Below are 19,656 nucleotides of genomic sequence, written 5' to 3'. Positions count from 1 at the left end.
TGTGTAAAGTGGAAATTTGTTTGTTTTTGATCAGTATCATCTGATTACTTTAACAATTCTTGTTTCACTTTTCGTTTACATCAGCGAAACTACTCTATCACAAAATCTTGCCAGGAATGTGACCGGTGAGAGGCCTTCATGTGTATTGTGTAGTGTGTTCACAGTCGCAGTATCTGTGAGGACCGTTTCCCAGGTGGAATGAAAAACAACAGGGTTGTTGACACAGTACCCACTAATGCTCACGTCTCATTGGCTGCCTTTGGGCCAGCCGTGCTGCACCTGCTCTGGCTAGAAACACCTGCATTCACCACAAACGTGTCTTCCTAATCTACCTCGCCTCATCCCTGGTCTTCCACACTGGGAAATATTAGCCTTCCCTTTGGCATTATCAAAGATCAGCCTGATTATTTAGTTGATAAAGGCTAATGTTTGGATTTTGGTTGGTTTACTACATCAGTGTAAAGGGCAGATTTTATTAGTTAGAGCCCAGATGTCCCTATTCCCTGTGTAAGAGGCCAGAGGCTTAGTGTGCTTGGCCGAGCTGTAGTTGAGTCGTGGCCAGCCAGTGGCTGAATGGAACAGGAGGGTTTGAAGTAGGCTACTTAAGCTCTTGAACAGCAGATGGTTTGAGGCTTTATTTATATGTTTTTCAGTCTTAAGGCTCTCCACTGCGTGTTGTGTCATAAAGTAGGGGGGAAGGGGAAACATCGTTAAGACAGTCGGTATTGGTGTGAGCGTGTTTGTGTACATACATGTTACGATCTGTAAAACAGCATTAATTAAGCTGCCTTGCACAACCCCATTGTACAGAATGACCACATATTGGCTCACCTGCAAATGCCTGGTACAAGTATTGAATTTTTATATCCTGATAATTGTGAAAGCTATTATCTTGGTATTATCAAAACACTGCAAAAGATGTTTAGAAATAAACAAACATTATTGTTGTTTTATTAGTTTTAGTCTGCAAGTTACTTTTTAAAGTCAATTCACACACAGGTGGTGACCAATGCAGACAATCACCAAATTGCAGTACGTCAATTCTCAGACACTCCACGACCGATCAAACGTCGATTGAACAAGCGCTGACTAGTGCTGGGCGGTTTACCGGTTCATACCGAATACCGGTGTTTATTTTTGTTACGATATGAATTTTTAATATACCGCAATACCGGTGTATGTCGCTTAGTGTTGCACGATGTACCGATACTTCAAAAGTATCGCGTTACTCGGAAATTAAAAACGTCACGATAACTACATTTATCAGTATCGATACTTAAAAAAAAAAAAAAAAAAAACGCCTCCCTATGGACGTCTGTGTTTTTTTCCTGACGCACGCAGCAAAGAACCTACCGCTGTCAGTGCCATGTGACAAAACACTACAGCGAGATGGCTGCATACGAGCACAAGTGGTCCACGACTCGTAGAAAAAGATGACGAGAGGAGTGACATATGGAAGTACGTTGCCTACCTTGCTCTGTTGTAGCCTGGGTTTCCCCATACTGCCTTGCTTGCAGCGCGATTTTATTCAAATTCACTCAAATGAGACTTGGTCTGACGTTAGCCAGTCTAGCTCTGTTGCACGGTGCACCGATACTTCTAAAGTAAACTGGAAATTAAAAACATCATGATTCCTTAATTTATTAGTATCGATACTTCTAAGAATGACCGCGTTCCAGATTTGTAAGGCCGGCGACACACTGGCTGCGTGTCGTGTCCTTTTTTATTTCGGCTCCCATGTAATCTGCCTGCGTGACACACGCGTCTGGGCGCAGCTCGAGCCCCGCGGAAGACGCGTCCATGCTAGAAATAGAACCAACACCTATTTTTCACATGACACGCAAGCGTGTTGGAAGCGTTTCCAGGCAAAATAGAATAGGAAAAGATCTTTCTATGTCATTTTGACACGAATATATTAATCAATGACATTTTGATGTTTAAAAGTTGACAAATACAATATAAATGTAATTTAAAAAAATATTATCGATTTTCAAATATTGCAACTCTCAATACAGAACGAATTATTCTGTAGCCTATTTTGCAGTCAACACTGCCGACGTTGTCTTTGCTGATATGTTTAAAATGAGGTATAGGCCTTCCACAACGCTCTCCCTACATGTCAAATATATCACCAATGAGGCTTATCATATGTTACCAATATTAAACATTGTTTAATATAATCGCGTTTCATATTTGTATTCAAAGTTCAGAATCAAGGTAAAGCTCTTATGTTTCTTATGATAAATGAGATAATGCTGCTAAATTTATATATATATTTTTTTTACCTTGAATGTCATTGCTCTAATTTATTTTTTATATTTTGATATTTCATATTTTGTTCAAATGTTTAATATATCTGCTGTTCATATGTTCATTTATTAGTGTGTTATATGATTAGAATGTTGTCCCGCAATGATATTTGAGTGTTTCTCCCTTTTCAGGAAAAGTATCGAAAAAGTATCGAAATCGCAATACTTGACTTGGTATCGGTATCGAAACAATAATTTTGGTATCGTGACAACACTAATGTCGCTTTAATCGGAACGCGGCGCTGCGCGACACAGTCTCACCCCTCATTTACAACACACGTCTGCGGCGCATTACAGCTGCGACAAGGTTTTATTCCGTCCTCCACACGCGTGCGTCAAAATAGACCAGGCGCCTATATTTAGCGAAGCGGCACGGAGAGCCGCTTCTGGGAAGCTTCGATCTGAAACACAAGCATTGACTAGAATGGGCACGAGACGTGTGGGGGTGAGAGTGTCTTTTTTCTCGCGGCGCGCGTGTTTTTATACTGTATTAACGTATCTGAAGTGAACTGACGGTCTTTAGAAAAGTTTCTTTGTTATTACGATTGAATCTTTCCTGATAAAGCAGTGTTTATGAGCGTTGCTGCTTTGTGTACAGCCGTTACCGGGGAAACCACTGTTTCTGCCGCTCCTAAAGCGCGTCCTGCTGGCACCTCTTTGTAAACAGCCTTGCAAACCTGCTGTATTATTAATATTAGTGTGGATTGTTTCTATAATATTCACTCATGACAATAAAATAGGGCATTATAAGTAAATCTACTGCAGTATTTCCTCTCTTACTCAGTAGAAAATGTGGTTAACACCCATCATGCTTAAAAAAAAAAAAAAAACGGTAAAAACCGTGAAACCGGTATAATTTAGAAAAAAACCGTGATGTTGATTTTTGGTCAAACCGCCCAGCACTAGCGCTGACCACAGATCTGACAAAACCGGACAAAGTGTCTGTTGCCGTTGGTCAGAATTGGTTGGTTCAATAAAGTAACTTTGAAATGAACCTTGAAGATTTAAATAAATATAGGCAAAAAAATACAATAAAAAATTTAATAATTAAAACCATAAATAATTATGTGCTTGTAAGAAGAGTGGTTTGCTGCAAGGCTGGGACAACAATGAATAAGTGCTGCCCTTCTCCTGATTTACAGTATAAAGAACCTGTTAGGGCTGGGTGGTGCATTGACTATGTAAACCGATACTGTGGTGTTTGAGAAAAGAGTCAAAATCTGCTAAGTGGTAATAATGGAATACCAAATGAATACCAAGCTGAATGTGAAATATGTAGATGTAAAAAGCCAAACATGTCCGTTTCTGTGTAACGTAATTTATTTAAGCCACGAAATAAACTTTTAATGTAAAAATAAACATTCCGTAAAATACGTATAATGAACTATGCAAAAAGTAGCACGTTTTATAATTACCACAAAATCAAACATAGTTCACCCCTTATGCATGTTATCCCCTTATGCATACGTGAAAAACTTAGGCTGGCTGTCTTTTGGAATATTAGAACTAAAAACAGACTTAATCACTTCACTGAATACTTGCCGGCTAAGAAATAAATAATTATTACTTTACGATCCATCTGTTTTCAAATTATCATCATTTGAATATCATGACATCGATGTCTGTCAAGATATAATGTGCATAATTCACAGTAGTATTTACAAGAAGCAGAGGTCAAGCGAGTACATGCATTTCCTGGAAAACCCACATCACCGGATGTTTTGAATGTTGCACCGCTTTCTGAGATGAGGGAGATTTTGTCGGCCTGACCGGCTTCTACATCTGTCAGAGACAATACCTTGTATAATACAAAATAAAATAAAGTTTGGCACGCGAGTATAAATTGAAATTATAATCAATAGAAAATGAATCTGAATGATCAGGGAACCAAGTGAAATACTTCACACTGCATGCTAAAAAGAATATACCTTGGTTTTAATGCACGTTTTATGCACGAATTATGCATTCTGATTCTGATATTCCTGATTTGAATATTTTCACCAATTTCTATTCTTGAGTGATCTTTTTTTCATAATTTTGGAAATAGATGAACTTTTAAATAAATGAGTGATCTTGAGATGAGTCCCTGTATAGTTGTCCAATTTGACTCTCATATGCTGATGTAATATATATTATAAACTTGGCAGGTGATTTTTAAAAAATGTTCCAATAAAAGATGATACATTTATACATGATAAATTAAAAAAAAATTTTGCAGATTTTGACTCAAAAGTCTTTTGCCCTGAAACAAAGTACCTTGCTAGCTTCATTTACCCATTGTGTGCCATATGAAAAGAAACGTAGAAAATACAGAGATTCTAAAAAAATTGGCTAATAGTGTATTTACAACTGCGTGTCTACGATAACATAGTTGTGCATGTTAATTATCTCTCTGATATGATCAGACCTGATTTGCTCACTTCACTGATGCCAGATTTAAAAAATGGCAAAGGTCAGACAATCATTTTTGTATTTCCATTTAAAATCATGTTGCATTTCCTAAACAATAATTGTGGCCAACTTTCCAGTAACTCCAGTAAATTTACTTGCCAAAGGCAATTTTTCATTTCAGTTGGCTGTTGTTGAGTGTTAATTTTAGACCCTGTACAGCACTAGCCTATACCTCAGTCGTCCATCTGAGCCACTCTCATGAAAGGTAGATGTCTGTTATGTAAATGTACGGGGCTTTTTGGCATCGTCAGGGGGATTGTTTGATTTGGCTCTGTATTGCTTATTGTCTCTGGTGCGGTGTAGTAGGCGGCATTAAGATTGTTCTTATCTGTGGCCAGCAGGGTGGAGAACCAACATAATGACGTCAGCATGAGTACCTGAATGTAGGGAGTGTGTGGCGCTCACGTGGATGTTTGCTACATTCAAGGCAAGCTACATCTGTGTGTAGGTGTAAGGCTACAATCCTCTTATCTTTTTATAGGAAAGATTAATTGGATTTTCTCCTGTCGATATCTGCACACCTGCATCCAAACAAACAACAGTAGCTTAGAGGTCTTAATGAAATAAATCTGTTCACAGCAGGCCTGTTTTTCTGCTCTTGTTCTTTTATATCTTAATGTAACCTTTATTTCGGTTTACACTAGTAATCAGGTATTAAGATTGCATGAGAAAGCGTTTGCATGCAGACGTACACAAGCCCTTATATTGGTCTGGTCTGCGGAGGAATGTCATTCCCAGGCTGTTTTGCATTCCTTCCGTGTGCATTATGGGATTGTTGCTCCATCACTGCACAACGATGACCTCAGAGATGGCTGTGTGAATTATAATGGAGGCACGCAGGAACTATAAACAAAAATATCTATATTGGCAAATCTGCTTTTTCAGCAGTCATTACTCCACTCTTTAGTGTCACACGATCCTTCAGACATCATGTGAATATGCTGATTTGGTGCTCAAGAAATATTTATTATTATTAATCAACTGTATTTTTTATGGAAATTGAAACTGGGAAAAAAAGAAAGAAAAGAAATGAATGCATTTATTCGGCAATGACACGTTAAATTGATCAAAAGTTACAGTAAAGACATTTATAATGGTGCAAAATATTTATTTTTCAACTAAATAAGAAATATTTCTTGAGCTTTAAATCAGCATATAAGAATGATTTCTGAAGGATCATGTGACATTGAAGACTGGAGTAATGATGCTGAAAATTAAGCTTTGCAATCAGGGTAATAAATTACATTTTAAAATATATTAAGATTAGGGGTGGCACGGTTCGGTTCGTATGACGGTTATAGGGTCACGGTTTTCGGTTCTGTACGGTTTTTGTTGTTATTTTTTCTTTTAATCTTTAACACTCCAAAGATTTACTTAAGCATATGATATATAGCTTAATTATTTAATTAATTAATGTATTTCATAAATGGGGCGTGTTTGCATAACGCAGCTTCTCATTTCCCATTCCGAAGTAATATAGTGAGTGAGTGAGCGGTTACCGTGAGGAAACTTTCAGTGGCCCTGGAGGTCCATCCATCTGTAGTGAGAGCTACGTGGGCTGTGTTGGACAGTTCTTTGTCAATTTCTCCTCGTGTCTCGTCATCATAGGCGTAATTTGCGGGTGGGACATGTTCCCACCACTTTTTGCCAGGGTCGATACTATCTCGCAGCACGGATGTACCAATATACAAATAAATAAAACATCTCCAGTTAACTAGCAAAGTATTCGTTTTGTTCGTTTGTTAAATAAGAAACAATCTAGCGCTGAAATGTGTTTTTTTTTTTTTATCAAGTGATCAAAGTGCTCGTTGGCGCTGATACAGTGTTCTCTTGTGGCTCGCGCACACGCCACAGCGGCCGCACATTCTTCACTCGGACGCGCGCTTCAATCCGTTGAGGAGACTCTACTCTATTCGTTCCGGTGAAATCACAATACAAAATTCACACAAATCTGTCCCTGCTTGATATACAACCACTGATAAACATAATCGGTTTTGATGAAAAAGAAAAAAATATATATATATATGAGTGCGGATTAGATCTCAGAACCTATGACACGCTTGGCAAAAGTTCTGCCACTGGACCATTAAAGTACATACGTGAAACAGTCGATCTATGTATTTATTCACATGAAAAAAACAACATATAGTGGAGTAGATCTCATTAAATGTCTAAGTAAACCCAGTGTACTATTTAAATCGATTGCTGGACATCGTAATGTTATTCTACATATGTCTGATTTATGATTTAGCATTGTATTAGCACGGGCACGAGGCTACATTGCGCATACGTCGAACCGTGCGAACCGTCCAACGCACACACGCTCCGAACCGAGACAAGCGAATCGAACGGTTCGGATGTTTTTTCATGTACCGTGCCACCCCTAATTAAGATAGAAAACAGTTTGTTAAAATGTAATATTTCACAATATTACTGGGTTTTTGGTTGTTGTTAATGTTTTTTTTTACTATTTTTGATCAAATAAATGTAGCCTTGCTGAGCATAAGACATTTCAAACTTTTGACTGGTAGTCTGTGCATATGTTTATATTTATTATTAGCATTTATTGTAGATTATGCAGTCGTTTACTCTTGTCCGTGTCCGTGACAAATCAGGACAGATTAGCATTTACTCTACAAATGCACTGTGGTCACCTGCATTTAAGTGTCATCAGCTTGTGATCGGATCACAGATACGGATCTCAGTGCCATGTGTAAATGAGGTCATGCTGTCAACTGCACTCACAATTTTTCTCTATTTCAGGAGGGGTCAACAGAAACAGACTTAGCATTCAGGGGAAGAGAGGAGGCAGACGGGTCAGAACTGACGAGAGAGGAGACCCTGCTACAATCTGGAGGGCTTATCCTGGGCTGACTGGCAAACACGGGTGAGGACCCCCGTGTAGCTTCTCCCCCTGTGTGTGTGTGTGTGTGTGTGTGTGTGTGTGTGTGTGTGTGTGTGTGTGTGTGTGTGTGTGTGTGTGTGTGTCCTCTTTGTGTTTTCCTCCTTTGGTTCTCAGGCCTTGGGACCTCCCGCCCACAGACAAAGCTGTTGTCATGGCAATGCGTTAGGCAGTCGTGCGGCACAGAAATCTCAGAGTAGTCTTAACGGGAGGAGGGGAAACTGAGGTAGGGCATGGCAGAAGTGAGGGGAGCAGTCCATTAGTGAGGAGTGAAGCTAGACTAAATGAGGGATGGTGTTAAAGATAACAGAGGTTCTCTTTCAGACAGAAGGCTCCGCTGAGGTCAGACTGAGAGGCAGAGTGAATCAAGAGTTTCCCAGAAACTCCAGTGATTTTATCTCAGCTATCACCACTTATGCTGTTACAACTTCTGTAATCAGCACTGCTTTATTTACTGACTCCAACAAGATGGGAGCTAAGATAATACGTTTGGGCAGGCTGGACTTTGAAAAGTTATTAAATTGCCTTTAGCACTCCCAAAATTAGCTTGCAGCTTTTCAGGCTCACATGAGGTGCGTGGGCCTTCAAGAAAATTGAAAACTAACCTTCAAGAACACTATTATAAAAAGAATAATAATAATTTTAGAATAAGTAGTGGAAATGCTGGTCAAAACTGTTATTCATTAACAAAACATACAATATTCATGCGGGTCACTTCAGTATCCAGATATTCTTGCCCATATAAGACCCTTACCTGTCAGGAGGTCAGATACATATTATTATATTTATGATATTTCATCACAGCATGGGCTGGTTCTCATATTGTGTGCCCATAGTGGGAGTAGATAGAGAAGTGAGGAATGAGGAAAGTGGAATGGAGGAGGGGTAGATGAAGGGACAAAGGTTATCCATTATCCTCACTGTGCAGACTTTTCTTTATCCTATGGGATGGGTTTTCCTGGAAGAAGACTCCCATTTTACGTGGTATCACTGTCTCATGCATAATTCAGCGGTAGAACATTGGTATCTAGTCAGTTGCAAACACTTCAGCCCTAAATCCTTTTTTCCATGAATACTCTCATTGCAAGAGCATCTCTCTCAAATGCACGCCTCATCACCTGACTCACTGAGTGACTGAGCCGTGACTCAGGGCTGTTTGTTACTGAAAACTGTCTGAGAAGATGGAAGGAAAGGCTTGAGGGGTCAGGGGTCAAGGGTCAGGGCCGCTCACATCTGCAAGGTCTTGTTGGGGGGTGAAAAAGCGAGTTGGGGTTTTCTGAAAAGTGTCAGCTGTCAGAAATGGGGATGATAAAGGGGCAGATAACACAGTGATCTGGCCTGTCTCAGACAGCTGACACGGCACTCACAACCACAAGGCCACCACAGTGGAGAAGAGGACCGTGTGGCGGTTTGTTTATCGCTCTAGGCCTTTAACGTGAGGACAGCTTGTTTGTTTCGTCATCGTATTGCGCAGTTTTTGACACAGCTCTTTAAATAACTGTACACTCATACTGGACTGAATGCCATAAATTGCACTGTAATTAATCAGCTGTGTTGAATGAGGGGACAGTAATTAGACAACTTTCTGTTGTGACCGCAGGTTTTTGTGTTTTGTAAATGCATTGTGTTTTATTGGATAATCAAGTACTCCTAATCATAATTGTTTTGCTCATCATGGCTGTTTTGCTCATGGGACCCGTGTTTATGTCTTGTCCCAAACCCATTCCCCCTTTCTCTTCCTCCACTTCCTGTCAAATCTCTACTGTCCAGAAAAAACTAGGCCTAAATTAAATGACAAAACAACTAGATAGATAGATAGATAGATAGATAGATAGATAGATTCATTGATAGATAGATTCATTGATTGATAGATTCATTGATTGATAGATACATTGATTGATAGATCCATTGATTGATAGATCCATTGATAGATCAATCAATCAATGAATCTATCTATCAATGAATCTATCTATCAATGAATCTATCTATTGATTGATTTTTACAATTTCTGAAAAAAAAAAGGGAAAAAAAGTGGTGTCTGGGCTAAACTTGTCACCATGATGCTAATGCATTATTGGTATTTAGCAGAGCATTGTTACGCTGTTGCTAAGGTTGTTCTATAGCATGATGTTATGAGGTTTTTAAGTGCTTTTTTGGGTGGTCACTGGTGTAAAGAGTGCAACTATGGCTACATGATTTGCGGGAAAGAATCTAACTGCACAAAAAGTTGTGTTTACAATTTTTATAAGAGCTCCTAGTTTGTTGTGCTATTTTGTAGGAATGCACAATTTGGCAACAAAAAAAAAGATTGCATATCAATATTATTTTAAAACTTTTGTTGTTTTATTATAAATTATTATTATTATTATTAATAAATAAGATATATTACCATTATAAAAAATACAATTTCACTGTAAAAAGTATTTAAGAAAAATATAAATGTTATTTTATAGTACAGCTCTAAAATTACAATACAAATATTTCCTTAATTTCATAACGTTGATCCATTGAGCTTTTTTGGCATAAAACTGTTGGGAGCCCTTAAAGCTTCTCCTACTTCTTCTGTCAACAGGTTTCAATGCTTCTCATTACAAATCTAGAGAAATGGGTGGTGCACATTACATTCCAAAATGCATGCTATAAGTGACCCAAACTAAGAGCAGATATAGAGATGGGAGTTTGTGTGAAGCCACATTAACTGCAACCTGCTCTAAGATACTAAAAACATTGTATTACGAGCTGTTCGCGAGTAAATGAGCAGTGCTGTGCTTCACTTTAAAATACACTGCACATATATTTATCTAATTAAATCACAGACTTTGTCATTTGATAATTGCACTAATCCATAATGCCATTTTGATTTTATTTCAATTAATCATTCAGCCATATGTGTCTAGTCTCTAGATATTACATCAGTCACTACTTCTATGCAAGTGTATGGGATTTTTTTTGTTTTGTTTTGTTTCATTGTATGCCAAAAGAAAATCATAATTCTGATCCCTTAGTAATAGAAGCTCTCTCCTCAAGTCACATGATTTGATGAATCATTCATGCCTGTAGCACAAACAGTTCTGAAAGAAATTATGAATTAGGTTTAATATTTAGTTTGTCCATAAAAATGTTGGCTGGTATTTTAAATGAATAGATAACGCATATAAATACATGTTGTGAATACAAATATTTTTAAATATACATAAAATATCCTTGGTTGTGGAAGACTCCTCTAACCGCAGTTCCCTTTCTTCCAGGTGTGGCTCTCTGTCTGGAGCTACTGACCTCAGCCCTGCTGTCATGGCATCAGCCCTCACACCATGCAGAAAGCACCCCTCCTAACCCTCATTCCTCAAACACACTCACACCACACTACACCACACACACGCACAGCCATGATGACCACCTCCCACATGAACGGATATGTGACCGAGTCAGACGGCGGGGGAGGCACTGACATGCACAGGGAGATGGCGGTGGACTGTCCCAGTGATCTGGGTGCTCGCACACTGCCCGTCAGACGCAGCGCCCAGCTGGAAAGGATTCGCCAGCAGCAGGAGGACCGCAGGAGACGAGAGGAAGAGGGCCGCAACCGGCAGGAACTCGACCTTAATTCATCCATGCGCCTCAAGAAACTTTCCCAGAATCCCAAGGTGGGCATCGATAACCCCACCTTTGAGCAAATGGAAGGTCCCGGTGGCTCCATAGGTGGTCTGCAGAGCCTCACCGCACCACCAGCTTTACTAGGTGGGTGTAATAAACTGCTAATAAGCATTTGTTTCCAAAGATTGCTACTATAAACCCACTCATGACATGCAGAGCAAGCAGCGGTATTGTTTCTGGGTTGAGCCGTGGCCTAGCGTGATACAAGTTCGAATCTGGCTTGCAACATTTCCAGTTATCAATCCCCTTTGTTCTCCTCATTGTTTCTGTCATCTGTCCATTAGGCTTGCTGCGATAGTTGGTGTTACTGGTTTTCAGCTGCAATACCGGTTACATCACTTGTCCACCGCGGCACCGCCCCTACCGTCGTTTAGATTTTTTTATAGTAATAAAAATCAATTGGTTCAGTTAGAGAACGGACACTACAATTAAAAACTGAACGCGTCTGCTCAATGCAGCGTGACCCGAACAAGAGTCGCAGCAGGAGTCAGATTTCATTTATCAGCATGCATTCATCAGCATGGTGTATGCCGTGCTTATTCGTTTTGTTAATAAACGTTCTAAGTTTAATATAAGCGAGTTTGTCATTGTACAGTTTTGTTATTGTGTTTTTATTGTGTTATGAATAATAAAGAACCCACCATTCAAGTAATTGCCGCCCCCGAATTGCCGCTAATTCGAATTCATAATTGCCGCCATTCATAATGGTGCATGTCCTCTGGCGCGGAGCAGAACGAGTGTTTTCCGTTCATTCACATGGAAGTTGAAGTTCATGCTCGTGCGTGAGTGTGAAGCTCAACTTCCATAGAAATTAACTGAAAACACTCGCTCTGCTCTGCGCCAGTGGACATGCACCATAAGTGTTTTAAAAGCGAACTGGGAAAGAGGGAAAAACTTCAGTGTCCGCCCCCATCCCCCACCCTCCGGTGAGACCGGTATTACCGGTGTTGTCACACATCAATTAACCAGTGGGAAAATTTCCTCACCATCACATCCCTACTGTCCATTAGTGATAAGACTGACAAATTGGACAATATCATTGTTGTTAATGTTAACTAAACCAATTAAAAATCATCAGTCATTTTCATTAATTGAAATAAAATAAAATATCGATGTTAGATGAAAAACTTTATTGAAAATTAGAAATGCTAAAACCAAAACAAAGCTAAAATAAAATGTATTACTAAAAAAATGTAATTACTAAAATTTAAACTAAAATCTAAATTGAAGGTGTAGTAATAAAAGTTAATTCAAAATATTATTAAATACTATAATAGTCTGTAAATAATACAAAAAAAACTCAAACTCATGACATTCAGACTTTTTATAAAAGTCAAACAGTGTCCAGGAAAGATAACAATCATCCATTGCCCTCCACAATCTCATCAAAAAAAAGTGACAAAAAGCAAGTAACATTTATGGTAATGTGAGGTTGAATCTGAATCTGAGTTACTGAAGGGCCCTTGACTGCTAAAATCAGCATGCATGAGTGAAGTCATTCTCAGAGGAGGCAAAGAGCCGTGTTTCTGATGACTAAGAGTGTTCAAGAGCCAAAGAGCCACTGGACTTGAAACTAAATGAAGACAAAAGACCGTTTATATGCCCCATTATTTTAATATCCTTTTTAGCTGATTTTTCTAAATCTGTTTTTCACTTTTCTTTGCTTTCCTCACAAGACAAGCTCATATTCCTTCTCTTTAGCTCCTCTCTGCATGAAGCCTCTCACTGGAGTTTCATTCTTTAGATTAGACAGACACACATGTTCAGCTCCTGCAGTGAATTCTTGGTTTTGAATAGATCTCCATTAGGGGAAGTCCAGCATGCATGGCAAGGAAGAACGAAATGAGTTACTGTGCAAATGAGAGGGGCACTTGGAGTTGCTGCTGAAAGTCATGGCCAAGGGATGTGTGTGAGTGGAATTCCTCAGGGAGGGAGAAGAGGACCCTCAGAGGGGGAGGTTAATTAAAAAGCCTTTTATGAAACATTCTGACCCAGACCGCTCTTGCTGTAATGCTTTTCTTCGGTTTTCCTTTTTGTTTGTGTTCCAGTTCATCTCTCTGCATTGTTTGTCACACTCTCTCTATACGTTTTTGGGACTTTCCAAAACTCTTTGTGTCACTAAATTGTCCGTAAAATACATCCCGTCGAGGACAAAGCAAAGGCGTCACTTAAAATATTTGATTTGTCCACTAATACCTCTATTAGCCACCCACTTAGACATTACACACCACACAAAGAAAACACACCCACTTCTCACTCCTATTGTGTCTTGCCATTCTCTCATTATGGCATTAGACACTATAAAGGAGAATTACAGCATAGCTGCAACTCGGTTCGTCAAGGACAACACTAGAATAGCTGAATTACATCTGTGATTTACTCAAACGCTGTGCAGTGTGGGTGACGAACAGTAAAAATGCTCAATGGGGGAGTCTTTGTGAGAGGCCATGTCACCAGTTTTCCAGGTGAATGATTCAGAGGTATGTATTGTTGTTCCTGGGTCAAGTCACTGTTTCTTCTGTTTTTAATGGCAGGGTGTTTTCAAGTACATGAGTGATCTGTAAGCATACCTGAGACTGAATCTATGGTTGGTTTTATACTTTCAGAGCTGGAGGACCTGTTGATGTCCCTCAAGCAGGTGCAGCATAGTTTAAATGACTCTCAGAGTCAAGAGGACGTGGAGCTGGTTCTACAGCTGGTCCAGAAGCCTGACTTCCAGAAAGCCTTCAACATTCACAACGCCGTGGCCCACAATATGAACCGGCCCAGCCCTCCCTACCCCCTGACGGATCACGCACAAAGCCTCGCGCAAGAGGTGAGCGCCACTTTGTTACATACATGGATCGAGGAGTGCCTTACAAAGTCAAAGTGTTAGTATGAGCAGGAAACATGCATGCATTGTAAATACGGATGCTGCAATCATAAGAAGTGCTCTGACACGTATGGCTTTAGAATATGCCTACTAATAAAAAGCACACAGACAAACAAAAAATTTGAGGGTTTTTCCTCTCTGAAGGCCAAGAAGGATAGATGCTTGAAAACATAAAAGACAAGGCCTGCATCTGCTTCGTCAAATTACTCTTGGTTAAATCCTGCAGTCTTGTGGACATTGTCATAATTTGTGCAGAGAGCCACATGATTGTGACCACCCTCCAGCTGGTGAAGGAGCTTTTGAAAAAGTGTTTGTGGATTAGTTGATTCATTATCGCAATTAGGGACCTCATGAAAAATAACCAAACCTATAACTCCTATAACTCTAATGTAGGTCTTGTGTTTTGACTGAGATGAACAGGATGTAGATGGAAAATTACATTACCATTCAAAAATTTGGGGTCAGCTAGGTTTTTTTTAAAGGAAGTAATACTTTTTTTATTATTATTATTGTTTTATATATGCTTTTAGTTGAACACATTCAAAAGAATAGAACAAACAGGTCACTAGGGGTATCACATACAATTATATTCATATACTGTTAACATCATATCAGGGTTTACAGAGAGGAGAAGAGAGAAGAAAAAAATGATCAGGAGAATATTTGTAATGGTCCATAAAAGGTTCAAGGTTCCATCATAAAACATACAAATCTTCACATACAGAAAGTAATACTTTTATTCAGCAATGATGCATTAAATTGATAATTCCACTTTTGCACAAAACTTTTGAACTATAGTGTATTTTGACCCACAGAAACTCTCTGTATCTGTGAAGCACAACAGCTTCAGACCTTTTTTTTTTTTTAAGCACTTTTACAAAGAGAGAGGTGAAATGACACATTGCAAAATGTGTGTTCTATTGTTAACTATTCATTTGTTGATGCTTCTATTACATTGAGTGAACACAGCCTGGAAATCAGTTAGCATCAAAGAACAATTTGGACTATTTGTTTCCTGTTGTATTGAAGGATCATCACAGTCATCAAAACGGTCAGATTCATCTCAGTATTATAATCATACAGTCACAAGCTGTCAGTGCATTTCTGTATGCGTGTATGTTGTTGGTGTCAACAAGTGGTTGGTAAAGCGGATGGAACTTCACTAAAGTGATTACTGAACACACCCCACCCAGCTCTTTTCTCCAAAAAATAAAATGATTACACCATTCTCAGGCTCCTGGTTAACCGCCCCTGTGCCATATTACCAAAATACCTGTAACCAGTGTACAAAAATTAAAACATGCACTTTGGCAACTTTTGTTTTGTCTGTTCATTGGTATAGTAAAGGTATTATCAAGTTGTGTCAATGGCATTTGATTAATCATATGAAAATAACGTAATGACAGTATGATTGCCTGATGGCACCACGCATAACTGATTAAAGGACTGTTCAGAAGATCTGACATTAGTAGTTACCCAAATGATTGAGGATGTGCACAAATGAAGCTGATGTTTGGTAAAAAGGCTCTTTAGTTGGAATCACTGTTGTGGAAAGTGCTAATGAGAGCCTGATAAACTCATGGTTGTTGTTTTTGGTTCTCTCGGGACAATAACAGACAGAGAGCTGCTCTGTCCTTCATAGTCATTAAGACCCAGATCCACTGACCTGTGCTCTTCTCTCACAGTAATACTCTCTCTCATGGGACAGAGGCAGTGTGGACTGTCTATTCAAATGTGGGCACATCTCATCCAGAGCTCATTTTCATCTCATCTTCTCATAAATACTGTGTTTCTCGAGGTTCTCCTAAAATATCCCTTAATACTTGAACGTTCTACATCAGAAAATTTTAACATGGTAGACTACAATGACTTGTATCTGTGGGATCATTTCAAAAACCTCTCAGAGGCCCCGGTTTCTCTGAACCCATGATACAAAGCTGTACTGTGTTTACAAAAACCTAAAGAAATCAGGAGCCCTAATTTCTGGTACTTTTTTGTTAACAACATCACTGTAAAAGGTACTTTAAAGCATGATTAATGTAGTAGTTGTGTTATATTTATTTGATGATCTTATGAATCTGTCCTCACAGGTCGAGGTCATGATACACAACAGCTCACAGAAGGATGGACTTGAGCTGAGCACCCTGCTCACGACGCCTCACATGCAGGTCTGTCACCATCACATGTACTCACATCCCTCACATTCCCCCATGCATCCTCTATGCCAGTGGTTCTCAAACCTGTCCTGGAGTACCACCAGCCCTGCACATTTTGTATGTCTCCCTACATCTGACACACCCATTTCAGGTTGTGCAGTCTCTACTAATGTGCTCATGAGTTGAATCGGGTGTGATAGATAAGGGAGACATACATAATGTGCAGGGCTGGTGGTACTTCAGGATAGGTTTGAGAACCACTGCTTTATGCTGCTGTGCAGATGCTCACAGCTGTAATCACAATCCCTGTACTCTATACATAACGTTAAGGTCAGGCTCATGTCTACTCTGCAGAACTCAGTGGCTTTCATCCTGAATATAACCCATCATCTCTGGCTCTCTATATCCTCCAGGCGCTAATGATGGCCCATGACAGTGTGGCTGAACAAGAGATGCAGCTGGAACCTCTTGTTCCTTCTGTCAATGCAAGTGAGACTCTCACCCAGTGGGGCGGGGAGACTGTCAAAATCGTGCGGATTGAGAAAGCTAAGGACGTCCCATTGGTGAGGACGTTCTTTCACTGCCTCTTCTCACCATATTATGCACTTCTTGACTTTTGACACATTTTGACTTAATGTGCACATGCGTATTTATACAGGGAGCGACAGTTAGAAACGATATGGACAGCGTGGTCATCAGCCGCATTGTAAAAGGAGGGGCGGCAGAACGCAGTGGCCTCCTGCACGAAGGAGACGAGGTCCTGGAGATCAACGGTGTGGAAATCCGTGGCAAAGACGTCAACGAGGTCTTCGATATCCTGGTAATTAATTTTAAAGAAAGATGACAGGAAGAACAAAAATACATAAGTCTGTTAGGTTTTTTATTATAAAACAAGTTCTTAAATATTTTTTTAAATATTACTTTAGTATCCAAATACATTTTTTTGGCTACGGAACATTTTTGTTATTCCCTTGCTTACAAAATAAAGGTTTTCTGAATGTTTTGGGTTGTTTTTGCTTTGTTCACAGGCGGACATGCATGGCGTTCTCAGTTTCGTTCTCATCCCCAGCGCGCAGATCAAACCACCTCCCATTAAAGAGACTGTGGTGAGGCCTTCAGTCAGAACTAAATGAATTGCTGCTTAAATGAAGCAGTGCAAAAACTAATCAATGATTAAACCCATATCTCCATATTCACCCAGACGCATGTGAAGGCGCATTTTGACTACGACCCCTCAGATGACCCCTATGTGCCGTGCCGAGAGCTCGGCCTGTGCTTTCAGAAGGGAGACATCCTCCACATAATCAGCCAAGACGACCCCAACTGGTGGCAGGCCTACAGAGACGGGGACGAAGACAACCAGCCTCTTGCTGGCCTGGTCCCTGGTACCCTATATTATATACTATTCTGTGGATCCAGATCTGTGTTTAAATAATTCGACCTAGTTTTTTTACATTAACTTTAATACTTGAATGTCTTCTCATTTGATCGTCCAGGCAAAAGTTTCCAGCAGCAGCGAGAGGCAATGAAGCAAACCATAGAGGAGGATAAAGAGCCTGAGAAATCAGGTTGGGGTCGTAACACTCCTAAATGCATATGTGCGAAGCCCTTAATTCTCATTAACACTGATCTTCTGTTGTCAGGAAAACTTTGGTGTGCTAAAAAGAACAAGAAGAAGCGAAAGAAGATGCAATACAATGCTAACAAAAATGATGGTGAGTCTTTCAGACAAATATTGGAATGAAAGTGTACGTGATGAGGGGTCTCTAGACATGAAAAGCATGAAAAGGTATTTTTTATCAGGTGCTCCTACATAATTCAGTATGTTGATGGTACCCTCTCCAGTAGTTTGTTGTTGCTGTTCTGTCGCATCCTTTTCTTTTTTGACTGTGTAACGATTGTCCGTGTTGACAAATATGCAATTAGTGCAAAAAAAACAAGGTGTATGTGCGAGCTGAGTGTACAGAGTTTGTAGAAGTGCGATGTGCACGTACAGTATGCGTCTATTGTGCTGATGATGAAATTTACGTTGCACACTTCATGCATCCCCTAGCATACGCATAACAACCGAAGTATACTTTGGGCTTAATGTGTTTCCTCTCGCTTTGCAGATTTTGATAATGAGGAGATTCTCACATATGAAGAGATGGCACTATACCATCAGCCAGCCAATCGCAAACGGCCCATCGCTCTAATCGGCCCACCGAACTGTGGGCAAAATGAGCTCAGACAAAGACTCCTCTCCAGCGAGCCGGACAGGTTTGCTGGCGCTGTTCCTCGTAAGTGTTTGAAAACATTTTATAGTTTTTTCTTCATTGTTGTTTATCAGCCTATTTTATTTTAATGTCCTGAACAAGAAACTCTCTTTGCCACAGACACCACACGGAGCCGCCGTGATATTGAGGTGAATGGCCGCGACTACCACTTTGTGTCCCGTCAGGTTTTTGAGATGGACTCCGCAGCAGGGAAGTTCATAGAGTCTGGAGAGTTTGAAAAGAACCTCTACGGTACCAGCACAGACTCGGTCCGACAAGTCATCAACACGGGCAAAATCTGCCTACTGTGTGTACACACTCAGGTGAGATGGACCACTCAGAACACTTTAGAAACATTAGTGCAACAATGTCTGGTGATCTCCTAAAACGTCCAATCCTGCAGAGATTAGCTACAGCACAACTGCCTGGATGTTTCTAGTGATCTTGAAGACCTTGATTCCTTTAGAAATCTTGTTACTCACTATTTTCTTTTCTCTTTTTAGTCTTTAAAAGTGTTGCGCAGCTCGGACCTCAAACCCTACATCATCTTCATTGCTCCTCCATCCCAGGAGCGATTGAGAGCCCTCCTAGCTAAAGACAACAAAAACCCAAAGGTAAACATTGACACAGAAGGATCAACTTTTAGAGGCCATTCACACAGAATGTGTTATAGCATCCCACCATGCTGAATTTTGTATTGTTGTTCCATGTAAACATGCGCTAGTCAAATGCTTTTGACCATTGTGCTCACGTCACCTTGAGACCTTGGCTGAGAAAAACGCTGCATACAAAGGTAGGAAGGCAACAAGGCATGTCTGAATCCAATGATCATGTCACATTCTGTCAACTGAGATACTTTCATCTGATCGATTCATCCATTTGATGACAGTTGAGCTTGAAAAATAAGTATTGTAGTGATTAAAATTGCTCCAAAGCTTCTCTATTTAGTTGTACATAATTAAACTGTTATGCTCGTGTGGTACCTTTGTGTGCAAACGCTGCCTTCAAAGTCGTTGCCTGATATGGCAGTGAGGGAATAAGTCAGCTGCCTAAGCTT

The 19,656-nt window shown here is 39.9% G+C and overlaps 1 protein-coding gene across 1 annotated transcript in view; it reads left to right on the top strand.

Moving 5' to 3' along the window:
- pals1a (protein associated with LIN7 1, MAGUK p55 family member a) overlaps window positions 1-19,656 on the top strand; it is a 32,987-nt gene that overhangs the window by 10,928 nt on the left and 2,403 nt on the right. Inside the window, exons 2-14 of the mRNA XM_081394004.1 lie at window positions 7,524-7,647; window positions 10,911-11,400; window positions 13,923-14,131; window positions 16,279-16,356; window positions 16,758-16,907; window positions 17,003-17,164; window positions 17,373-17,450; window positions 17,546-17,729; window positions 17,841-17,912; window positions 17,988-18,059; window positions 18,456-18,623; window positions 18,720-18,922; window positions 19,103-19,213. Coding sequence (XP_081250130.1) covers window positions 10,974-11,400; window positions 13,923-14,131; window positions 16,279-16,356; window positions 16,758-16,907; window positions 17,003-17,164; window positions 17,373-17,450; window positions 17,546-17,729; window positions 17,841-17,912; window positions 17,988-18,059; window positions 18,456-18,623; window positions 18,720-18,922; window positions 19,103-19,213 — 1,914 coding nt within the window. The 5' untranslated portion in view covers window positions 7,524-7,647; window positions 10,911-10,973. The remainder of the gene's footprint in view (window positions 1-7,523; window positions 7,648-10,910; window positions 11,401-13,922; window positions 14,132-16,278; window positions 16,357-16,757; window positions 16,908-17,002; window positions 17,165-17,372; window positions 17,451-17,545; window positions 17,730-17,840; window positions 17,913-17,987; window positions 18,060-18,455; window positions 18,624-18,719; window positions 18,923-19,102; window positions 19,214-19,656) is intronic.

The sequence above is a fragment of the Scardinius erythrophthalmus genome (assembly GCF_964197995.2).
Source record: "Scardinius erythrophthalmus genome assembly, chromosome: 19".
Lineage (NCBI taxonomy): Eukaryota > Metazoa > Chordata > Actinopteri > Cypriniformes > Leuciscidae > Scardinius > Scardinius erythrophthalmus.
The sequence above is the reverse complement of the archived record's forward strand: the minus strand, read 5'-3'. Positions and strand labels throughout refer to the sequence as shown.